This window comes from Trichosurus vulpecula, chromosome 1 (assembly GCF_011100635.1).
Source record: "Trichosurus vulpecula isolate mTriVul1 chromosome 1, mTriVul1.pri, whole genome shotgun sequence".
In the NCBI taxonomy this organism is placed as follows: domain Eukaryota; kingdom Metazoa; phylum Chordata; class Mammalia; order Diprotodontia; family Phalangeridae; genus Trichosurus; species Trichosurus vulpecula.
The window spans coordinates 284,255,092-284,267,676 of record NC_050573.1 but is presented as its reverse complement, the minus strand read 5'-3'; the positions used below and the strand labels follow the sequence as shown (position 1 = coordinate 284,267,676).

Below are 12,585 nucleotides of genomic sequence, written 5' to 3'. Positions count from 1 at the left end.
AGCATAAAAACCTCACGACACAATCAGAAAACCAGAAATATTAAATGTATCCTTTTCAGACCAAAATACAATAAAAATTACATTAAAGGGGGGGGGGGCTGTGGAAGCATAGATTAAAAATTAACTGGAAACTAAATAATCTACTACTAAAGAATGAGTAAATGGGTCAAAGAAGAAATCACAGAAGCAATCGATAATTTCCTTAAAGAGGACAACAGTGACATAACATATCAAAATGTAGAATGCAGTTAAAACAGTACTTAGGGGAAAAATATATCTTTAAATGCATACATCAATAAAAGAGCAGAAGGGCAAATGAATGAGTTGGGCATGCAAGTAAAAAATAATAAAAGAACAAATTAAAAATTCCCAATTAAACATGACTAGGAGCTGGTTTCATTTTTTAAAAACTAATACAATAAATAAATGATTGGTTAATTTGATTTTTAAAAAAGAAAAAGAAATATGATAATAACCAAATTACCAGTATCAAATATGAAAAGGGTGAATTAACCAACAAAGATGAAATATAACAATTATGAGGTGGTATTTTGCCCAATTATATAGCAGAAAAACTGACAATCTAATTGAAATTAATGAGTATTTACAAAAAAACTGCCCAGATAAACAGAAGAGGAAATAGAATATTTAAATAAGCACACCTTAGAAAAAAAAGTTGAAAGAACCATAAATGAGCTCTCTAAGAAAAATACCCAGAACCATTTACAAGTAAATTCTACCAAACATTTAAGGGACAATCAATTCTAAAACTATTTACACTATTTGAAAAAATAGGTAAAGGGGTCCTACCAAATTTCTTTTATGACACATATAGTAAGACGGACAAAACAGGAAGAACAAAACCAGAGAAATATATAGATCAATTTCCTTAATAAATATCAATGCAATAAACAAATTAATAAATAAACAGATGAATGAAAGAATGGAATACTGGCAAGGAGATTATAGCAATATATCACCAAGATCATACATGATGACCAGGTGGGATTTACACAGCAATCAGGGGCTCATTCAATATGAGGAAAACTATCAATATAATTGACCATAACAATAAGAACAAATATCATATGATTATATCAATCGATGCAGAAAAAGCTTTTGACTAATATGAAGGAAGACAGCCTAGGAGTACCAGATTTCAAATTATATTGCAAAATGGTAGTCTTCAAAACAATCTTGTACTGCCTAAGAAACAGGGTGGTAGAACTACAAAACACAGTAGTAAATGACCATATTAATGTAGGATTTGATAAACCTAAAGTTCCAAGCTTTTGGGATAACAACTCAACACTTGACAAAAACTGCTGGGAAAACTACAAAGCAGTTTGGAAGAAACAAGGCATAGACCAACATCTTATATCACACATCAAGATAAGGTTAAAATGGAAAAATGAGTTAAACATAAAGGGCGATATAATTTGGGGATCATAGAAAAATGTAGCTGCCAGATCTATAGATAAAGAAAGAGTTTATGACAAAGCAAAAGATTGAGAGGATCACACTAAGTAAAACAGATCATTTTGATTACATGAGATTAAAAAGCTTTTGCACAAACAAAAACTAATATTGCCAAAATTAGAAGGAAAACAGTAAAAAAAAACTTTATACAAAGTCTCTCTTATAAATTCCTCCTCTCAAATATATAGAGAACTGAGTTAAATTTATAAAAAATATGAGTCATTCTCCAGTTGATAAATGGTCAAATGAAACGAACAGGCAGTTTTCAGAATAAGAAATGAAAGCTATCTATGGTCACATTCAAAAAAATGGTCTAAATCACTACTAATTAGAGAAATGCAAATTAAAACAACTGAGGTACCACCTCATACCTATCAGACTGGCTAACATGACAGAAAAAGAAAGTAAATCCTGAGGGGGAGGGGGTGGGTAATGTGGAAAAATTGGGACATTAATGGGTGGAGCTATGAACTAGTCCAACCAATCCAGAGAACCATTAGAACTTTGAGAAAAAGGCTACAAAATCATGCATATGCTTTGACCCAGTAATACCACTACTATATCTATATCTCAAAGAGATCCAAGAAATGAGAAAAACAACCTATATGTACAAAAATATCTATGGCTAGTCTTTTGTTGTGGCAAAGAATTGCAAGGGGATGCCCATCAATTAGGGAATGACTGAACAAGTTGTGGCATATGATTGCGATAGAATACTATTGTGCTATAAGAAATGATGAGCAGAATGGTTTCACCAAAACCTGAGAAGACTGCTAAGAACTGATGCAAAGTGAAGTGAGCAGAACCAGGTGAACATTGTACACAATAACAGCAATACTGTATAATGATCTACTGTGAAAGATTCAGCTCCTCTGATCAAGATGATCCAAAATAATTCCAAAGGACATGTGACGAAAAATGCTATCCACCACCAGAGAGAGAACTGATAAATTCTGAATACAGATTAAAGCATACTTTTTCAAGTTTATTTTTCTTGTTTTCTGTGTATGTTTTCTTCTTCAACATGGATAATACGGAAATATCTTTTATGTGACTTCACATGTAAAATCAGTATCAAATTGCGTCTTTCTCAAGGAGAGCGAAGGGATGTATTAGAACTTGGAACTCAAAAAAAATTTAAATGAATGCTTAAGAAATTTTACATGTAATTGAAAAGATTTAATGAAACAAATAAAAACATTCATTAAGTAAATAAAATAAAATTCCAAGACATTAAGTGGTTAAATATCCTAATTTCAATGCCAAGCAACAGATAATGCAAGCACCCCAGGCAGAAAAAAGGCTTTCAGTTACAAAGGAAATTCTATTAAAAGAGCCTAGGATTACTGGATCTTTTTATAGTTATCATTGATGAATAAAAATGAAAAGATTGAGATCTATGAAAAGAATGAAAAAAATAATGGAATGTAGCTTGAAAAGCTAAACAGATTGAGATGCATGACGAAAGTGAACTTCTGAAAAACCAAACCTAAAAATCAGTAAAACTTAAGGACTTTCCCAAAAAAAGACAATCATGTCATTCCCACAAAAAGAAACCAGTGGTGAGCAGAGTCTTTGACTCATAAATGTTCCAATGAGGAGAAACACATGAAATGTAAAGAATCAACCAAATCAATCATATTTGTCTTCATTTCCATCTCTTATAATAATACTTAAGAAATGGGGTTATTGCAGGGCCTGGTGCTCTCATGTCTAGGGAATGTAAAGGTCCCCTAAATGTATCCCAATCGCTCCCCAGGAACAGCCAAGGTTATGGGTATAATACAGGAATTTCCAGTGGACTATTTAGGTGTTTAAGATAATAGGATAACACGTGTATGGGAATTCATTGGATAAAATGATTAGCCATTATTTAATATAGTAGAGAAGATGCCACCCAAGGCACATTATCTGGTACAGAGAGGGTGTGGTAAAAAAAAAAGACTTAGTAAAATGTTTAAATGCAAGACTGCCAGAGTTTGAGAGTTGTGGCCAGTTGTGGTACACAGTGTCAAACCTGAGTATATGTAATCTATAACACTGTGTGAACATCATGGTGTTTGAAGGTATTCAAAGATGTTTGCACAAATCTGTGTCATACCTGCTACAGAGCCTACTGGAAGTATATGTCAGAATGGGGTCCAAGCAACCATGAAAATGCAAAGGGAAATCTTAGATACTGCTTTTTCTTTGAATTTTCCAGGATGGGCTTACTTACTCCCAATTACCTGGGCCAGGGAAGGATGCACAGATTGTACTGGAATGAATATTCTAATGCCTTTTATTTGATAATATTCCAGATTCAGATAAAGAGAGCATGGTTCTGATTTAAATTAAAGGTGGAAGCAAAATAAAGAACAAGGATGAGAAAGGAGACATTCTAAGCAGCCAACTGTGGTTAATCCGGTCTAGAAAAGGAAACGGACAGAGAAAGTCCCAAACTAAGGAAATACTGAAAGTAAAATCTCTCTTAAGATGGATATAGTTACCCTTTACAACTACATTTTAAAACTTTAATGGATTCATGATCTCACTGAAATGGCTACACCTTCCTGACTACCATTCATTCACTACTTCTCCTTCTAAAGGATTCTTGTCCGCGTTCTCCCACTACTCCTCCATGGATAATAATAATAATGACAATAATTAAAATAACTCACATGTACACAGCATTTTAAAGTATATACAGTGTGTATAATGTCTGCATGTCCATAAATTATATGTATATATGTATGCATCTATAGATGTGTGTTTCTCTGTGTGTGTATGTAAAATTTCATTTAGTTCTTATGACAACCTGTAGGCAGCTGTTGTTGTTCAGTCATACAGGTGTGTCTGACTCTTCATGACCCTGGGTCCTACTGTCCATGAGGTTTTCTTGGCAAAGATACTGGGCTGGTTTGCTGTTTCTTTCTCCAGCAGATTAAGGCAAACAGAGGTTAAGTGACTTGCCCTGAGTCACACAGCTAATAAGTTTCTGGGGTGACTCCGGGGCTAGTGTTCCATCCACTGAGCCACCTAGCTGCCTCTGTAGATAGTTACCACAGGGTTACTGGAATGCCTATTTTAGAGATGAGGAAAATGCACTTAAAGGAACTACTCAAAGTGCTTGATATCTCCCTCTTGGTATTTTTTCAGTGCCTGACTACAAGTGCATACAACAGCTATGGGTCAATGTACATAGTTTGCACATGAGTTTCTCAAACCATAATAAAGTGTATCATAGGTCGAAAAGGGAATAAAGGAAGAGAATAAGCTTTTGCATAGTGCTTACTCCGGGCCAGGCACTGTGCTAATAAGCACTTTACAAATATTATCTCATTGGATTCTCACAACAACCTTGGGAAGTAGATGCTGCTATTATTCCCACTTTACAGGTGAGGAAACTGAGTCAGAGTTTAAGTGACTTGCCCCAGGTAGCACAATGTCCGAGGCTAGATTTGAATGCAGGTCTTACTGATTCCAGGCTCAGTGCCACCTAGATGCCTCTTCTTACCTTAATAATCACAGCAATTGCCTCACAGAGCTGCTGTACAGGTGTGACCATATTACTCCCGTGCTCAAGAAATTCCAGTGGCTCTCCAGTGCCTGGGGATCAAGTACAGGCACTGCTGGCCATTATTTAAATTTCTTTACAGTCTTGGTCCTGCTTATATTTCCAGTCTGTTTACACAATACTCCCCTTTTGTATACTCTATGGTCCACCCAAACTCTCCTTCTTCCTGTTTCTTCCCCACAAATTTTTATCTCCTATCTCAATATCTTTGAATAGGCTGTCTCTTATGTCTAGAATAGGTGCTCTCTTCTCCCTTCCCTGTTAGAATTCCTGGTTTCTCAAAAAAATTGCCTCAAATGACTATTACGGAAATGTTTTGCATGACTACACGTGTATGACCTATATCGAATGGCTTGCCTTCTCAATGAGGAAGGGTGGGGAGGGAGGAAGGGAGAGAATGTGGAATTCAAACTTTTAAAAACAAATGTTAAAAATTGTTTTACATGCAAGTGGGAAATAAGGTGGCTTATAGAGATCTATCTTGCCCTACAGGAAAACAGAAGGGAAAGGGATAAGAGAAAGAGGAGGGTGTTAGAAGTAAATGCGGATTGGGCAAAGGTGTAATCAGAATGCACAGTGTCTTGGGGGAGAGGGAGGGGAGAGATGGGGAGAAAATCCAGAACTCAAAATCTTGTGGAAGTGAATGTTGAAAACTAAAAACAAATTAATAATACATATATATATATGCATATATATATATATACACAAATTGTCTCAAATGCCACCTCTTATAGATGGATGGAGATCAATCATTTAAGTGCTTACTACATAAAAGTAGTCAGATTTGTTGACAGGTCACCTAAGAGAGTATATAAATATGGTCTTGAGCCATCCATCTGCTAGTATCCCATATTGTCACCACCCTCTGCCCAAAGGATATTACCTTGTACTTACTATTTATGTATTTAGTATATATGTATATAAGATTTCCCCAGATAAAAATGGAAAAGAGCAGGGAATATTTCATTTTTCCCCTTGACTCCCCAGTGCCAAGCATGAATACTAGTATGATATTTAGGACAAATAAGGCACTTAAATGTTTGTTGATTAACTGACTAAATGGTAAAGTGCTATATAAATATAAATGATATTATAATTGTTGGGAGGGCCTGGCTCACTGTGATGCAACTTAACATATGGTAAAAAAAAATGCTCGACCTGGGTTCAGGAGAGATCTGGGTTTGAATAGTCCCTCTAATACTTATCAGTAGTGAAACCATGAGTAAGTCTTTTAAAATCTTAGAATCTTTCCTTGACAATAAAATGAGGATAACAAAGGCTATATTGCCTATTTGGCAGAGATATTATAGGAAACAAGTGATGCCATGCTTATAAAGCGTTACATAAATGTCAGCTTTTATTATTATGAACTGGGGAGAATTCAATGAAGAAAAAAGAGAATAAAAGTCTATAACCATGTTAAAAACAATAAGTATATTTCCCCTTAACACTTCTGATAGTAATATTAGACAAGACCAGTAGCAGATCCTTCTGAACACAAGGAAGCCCCTAGGGTCTTGTCACCTATGTCTTTTTTCTGAAATGTTTCCTTGGATGGCCATAAACTGAAGCTTAAATGATATACAGGGAGACAGATAAGAAGAGGTAGGCAATGTGTAGAAGAAAGAGCATCAAATTTACAATCAGAAGACCTGTGTTTGAATCCTGCATTGCCACTGACCTCTGATTCCAAATCAAGTGTTCTTTCTACTAAGGCATGTTGAAAGTGTATAAGTAGGGGTGCTTCCATCAAAAATAGGCTCCATAATGAAAATAAAGAAGAAAGGTTAAGCAAAGACAAAACAAAATAGGGGAAGATGAAAGAAGCAGATTATATGACCATAGATCTTGAGCTACAAGGGACCAGGGGCCATACAGTGCAATCTCCTCATTTTAAGAGCACAATTTCTGAAGTTCCTCATAACTTTAGATATAAAATCATATTAAAATAAAATCATTCCATTTTGAATTTTCCAGTGGTCAATGGATCAATATGGATTAGACTGGAAATCAGTATCTCTTCTTTCATTATATACAAAGAAAGCATGATAATGGGAACCTAGAATCCAGAACCATAAGTTTTAAGTTTCCTCTAAACTTTATGGGATGTATAGTAAAGTGCCATAAAATGAGTACAGTATTTGGGTCAGAAGACCTAGGTTATTTATAATTTCTGTCATTTACTAGCTGTGTGACTGACCAGTTCTCTGTTAACTTCTCTGAATTTCAAAACCTCTTCTGTAAAATGAGGCTCATTATACTTCAGTCATTTATTTCAATGTTTTTTTCCTAAGGATCAAATGAGACAATATAGTGACAAAGTACTTTCTAACCACAAAGTTCTATCTAAATAGATGTTATTATTCCTCTCCACACTTCCTCTGCTCTTAAGACAGCATTGTACATTATAGAAAGCATATTATTCTCCTTTCTTTTAAGGAAATCTTCATTTCTATAGGAGAGCCAAATTTTGGAAGATAAGAGTTCTTTAAAGAACCTAATTTTTGTCATATGGGAAAAAGGGGAAAAAACTTAAAAGGTTTTAGTTCTCTAAAATATTCAAAATGTTGGTTTTTTATTGTTTTAGTAAAAGTCTTGGTAGACTGACAAATTCTGCAATTTGAAACACATCAAAATTTTATTACAATTTTCAAGTCATAAAAATGTTGCAAAGGCAAACATACCAGTTTTATCATTCCAGCAGGGCAAGATCTTATGAGGAAAAGAATTATTCTCAAGAACCAACTGTGAAACACGCAATTATTTTAATTGGCCTCGCCAATGCTGAAATATGAGGCCACTACCGGTACTTGCAACAGAAAAGCACAGATGGACGGGATAAATCAGACTCCCTCAAAAAAGGGTTCAAAAGGGTGGAGAGCACCAAAAGAAGAAACATGACATAGTAGAAAGAGAGGTAGTTATGAAGTGAAATGCCTAGGGTTCAAATCCTGACTCTGCCACTTTACTGCCCATGTAACCTTGGGCAAGGAACTTAACCTCTCTTAGTAACAATTTTTTCAACAATAAAATGAAGGGATACACTAAATGATCTACAGGGTTTCTTACACCACTAAATCTACGGTCTTCATTAATGGTTCTCTAGAATCACTCAGGTTGTACATGTGTGGACATTAATTGCATAACCAAGTGGAAAGCTATCACTCGTGGGTAATTTACAGATAACTATGAAAACCTGCATGGAAAAGCAACACTCTTAGAAAAATGCAACCATGGTATACCACATAGCTGAAAGCACAATTAAAATCTTTTTCGCCAAGTATTTTACATTGCAAAGTGGCTCATTTGCTGAAAAGCAAGTATTATACAATTTCCCACTCTGTGCTGGTTGTCAATCACAAGTAATTAAAGGTAAGATTTTAGATAACCCTCCTTGTAAGGCTACACCAAATATAGACAATCTTTATCCTATTAGACAACTATGACTTCCAGTAATTATAACTATAAACATCTAACAGATATTAAGTACTCAATTTTGTACTAAACTTTAAAAAACCCTTCTTTTTTAAATGAATCAGAGAATCATAGGATGTTGAAGTGGGAAGAGAACTTAAGACTCATTCAGTCCAGTCTCTTCATTTTGTAGATCAGGAAACTGAGGTGCTTGGTGGTTATGTGGGCAACTAGGTTCTTTAATTCTTCTTCTGTGAACTGGACCCAAGATGTATCCTCTAATTTAGAAAGTCTCAAAAAAAACTCCTAGAAAGATGTTAGACTTGTTTCTCTTCCCCTCATCCCATTCCTATCACAGATTCCTTTACACACAGAGTTTAGGTGGGAGAAAGAAAATATATGATCATTCCTTACACAAAGAAACTGTAGAGTTAAGGATTAGCACTATGGTTAGGGATCATGCAATTTCTGAAGACCCCAAAACAAATTCTGGTATAGGCCATTGCCACACTTAGGAGGGGACCAACATTGAGGCTACCAAGAAAAATATAAAGACAATTAAAAAGACCTAGGACTTCTTCAGATGAAACTGCATACCATATATTCTTAAGTAGGAATGTAAGCTCTTTAATAGCAGAAATCATGTCATATATTTCCATCACTTCCTTTTCACCAGTCCCCTCCCCTGTGCCTACCTAGGACAGTAGCTTGTACTGGAGACAAGAAACATTTATTAAACTAAAAGTAATGGTGCCACCAAACTTCAATGTGCTACATGCAGTATAGTACACTGTACTTCTTTTAAACTTGCCACTAGGCTTCAGTATCTAGGTCTTAGATATGAATCATGACTGTACCTCCCAGCCTTCAATATGAGACTGCCATTCCTCCAAGACTTCTAATTTTTCCATCTGTCTCTTGGCCTCGTTTATGTTGGAACAAACAGCTTTCATGGCCTGGAGGGCTTCCATCAGGACTGCATAGTCACTGTGTTTCCTTGGAGTCCGTTTCAGCAACTCCTGTTTATACACAAAAATAAATCACTCTTTGATCTTGGGTCCTCCAGTGCAGCAGGTTCAAACTGAGTAGGAAGCAGAAACTGAAAAGATCATTAGAGCTATTTTCATAGATGGAATAATTTCATAGCTTTCCCTGAGGAAAAAGAGAAAAAAATACAATTTCCACTGTATGAATAAATGTTACCCAATACATGTTCTTTCTCCATTTTTCTTTTTTTTCTCTTTTTCAGTGTTAATTTAATTTTCAAAAGCTAATATAGGTTCTTACTTGGCAAGTAGGACTCTTTTAGATAACCTTTGAATTTGTAAATGTACATAATTAATAATCAACTGAATGATATGCTGATATTTCCTTATAATCTATAAATAGAATGTTAATGTCATAGACCAACAGACCTACGCATTTTAAAAGTGACAAATTATTTTACTTTTTAAAATGCTAAAGAAACAAAAAACTATTATCTATGACAAAGCAAAAAGACTAATATATTTTTCTTAAAATACAGCTGAATAATTTATTATAACTCAAAAACGCAATAGGTGTCCTTTGCATTATTGTCTATAAATCTCTAGAATACACATGAACATATGCTACGTAAGAAGAAGCCACATCCAAGGATTCTTCTGGATTGTGTTCATAATTTGCTATTCAAAATATCAGAATTAGAATAATCTTTAATCATTTAAATAAATGAAAGGCTTTGTCATTGTTTTCTAAAGGGACAAAATCAAACATCTTCACCCACTGTCTAGACAGTTGTGACCACATTGTTTTTTAATTAGTCATTTGTTTTCTTACTACAGATGCTATCATTATATTACTAACACAATTTTATAAGATACATATGAGAAATTCTTTTTTAAAAAAGAGAAAGAGAGGCATTAAAATCCCCCTAACATACAGTGGGAAAATATGCAGTTCTTAGAACACATTATTTTAAGTTCTGTTATTGTTTCAAATTCTGCCATCAACTTTGACCCTCTGTTCAGGATGTTCACACTCTGTTCTGAAAAGCTAACACCAGAGGAAAACATATTACATCACTATCAACATAATTTTTAAAAAGTTAAAATAGATTGTTACACCATAAAAGTCAATCTCAGGCTTACTAGGCCATTCTTGGGCCCAGTGAGTTTGGCAGAGACCAATATGAAGGTGCTAAGTCTTGTATGCCAATAGTGGTCTATACCTTGTGGAAAAATGAGCCCACTATGTCCAAAATGCTACTCAATGAAGGGACTGTAAGGGTAACCCATGAAAGAATATGGAGTTTGTCTGATGTAGGGCAGCAAAAAATTGGAAGGATAGAGGAGTCATATTCCTCTGCCAGGAATATAATTACTTCCCATGAAAAATACACTAATTGTCAACCCCCAAAATTTATGTTTCCACAAATGAAGCCAGTAGATCTCTTTAGCCCTACAACTTAATCCATGCAGTTTTTCCTAGAAAAGTGAAAGGTAACCAAAAAGATTTCAGGACCATGTTTATGAATAGAATTCCATCATAGCATAAACTAATGAATAAATGAATGAGGAATGAATCTATGAAAAAAGATTTATCAAATGCTACTAAGTATAGGGGACACAAATGACAAAAAGCAAAGATTGCCTCTGTACTCAAGGAGCTTAAGTCCTAATAGAAAGACATCATATAAAGGGGAATGGTACCTAGGGAGGGATACTTTAGTTCAGAAAATTACTAGATGAGTAAGACAGTCAGGGAGAAGACTGACACACTTCATACAGGAACAATGGTGCAATTGATTCCATCATGGGGGAATCTACAAGCTATACATTAAAAAAATTTCCACTATGAATAAAGATTATTCTGGTTTATATTTTAAAATATTTTTCATTGTATTGTTTCAATTCACTGGACAAGTGGAAGAATAAGGCTTTTTCTTCACTGAGACTAAAATAGCTCTGATAAAACTTCTTTTCTAATTAGAAAATTCATGTGTTTGGGTCATTGCTCTTGACATAAAACAGACAAAAAAATCATTGGCTCTTATGAAGATCAACCTTCTGCATTGCCAAGAGCTAATGATCCCATTTGTGTCACTTTCCTTTGAGATTTTTTTTCCCCATCAGGTATGTCCTCCTTTTTGTGCATCTTTCATTCTATTGGTTCCTTACTTGCGAGCTACAAATGCACTGAGGTCTCCCCTTATCCTAAAGGAAACAAAATAACAGTAGGAAAAATCTTCTCTGAAGAGCAGTATTTCCTCAACTTATCATCCTATCTTTGGGCAAACATTAAGAAAAAATATTTTATAGTCATTGATTCTACCTCCTTACCACCCATTCATTTCTCAATCACTTGAAAAATGGCTTCCATCCCTTCAACTCTAGTAACATTTAAGAGAGTTGCCTAATTAATTATCTTCATATTTCTAAATCTAAAGAATTTTTTGTCTTCATCTTCTTTAACTTCTGTGCTGGCCATGTCATTCAAATGCCACATATGCGTTTACCTCAAACACTACTTTATGGAGAACTCACATGAGGCCTGCATTCACATAGAGGTCAGAAGAAGAGATACAAGGGTACTCTCAAAGTCTCTCTGAAGAGCCCTGGAATTGATTATGACACATAGGAAACACTGGCACAGGATGGCTCAGCATGGCATGAAATCAAAGAAGGTACTGTGCTCTATGGGCAAAGCTGAATTGCAGTAGCACAAAAGAAACATGAGAAGTGCAAATTTAGAGACATCAACATTCCAAATGTTCATACAATTTTTGCCCAACCTGTGGTAGAGCCTTCTGAGCTTATATTGGTCTGATCAGCTACAGTTAAGCAGACAGTAAATTGACCCCAACATAGTGATGTCATTTTGGTCCTCTTTGATTAAGAACAACAACAACCATAACACTGTTGACCACTACATTATGGTTCAATATCCCTTTCTTCCATTTTTTAAAAATAATACTATTCTCTTACTTCTCTGACTAAACATTCTCTGACTTTTGTCAACTCTTCAACCTCTTACATGACCATCTACATTAAGATTCTAGTCTTCATTTCTTTAATTTTGTTAAACATTCATTGCCCCATCTTTTCTTCTGTCTCTATAGCCCTTAATGATTTCATTCACTACCATGACTTAAAATA

General features: G+C 34.9%; 1 protein-coding gene across 1 annotated transcript in view; it reads right to left on the bottom strand.

Annotated features, from left to right (window-relative positions):
• Positions 1 to 12,585, bottom strand: part of PREX2 (phosphatidylinositol-3,4,5-trisphosphate dependent Rac exchange factor 2) — a 422,543-nt gene that overhangs the window by 301,773 nt on the left and 108,185 nt on the right. The window contains exon 6 of the mRNA XM_036740899.1: positions 9,307 to 9,468. Coding sequence (XP_036596794.1) covers positions 9,307 to 9,468 — 162 coding nt within the window. The remainder of the gene's footprint in view (positions 1 to 9,306; positions 9,469 to 12,585) is intronic.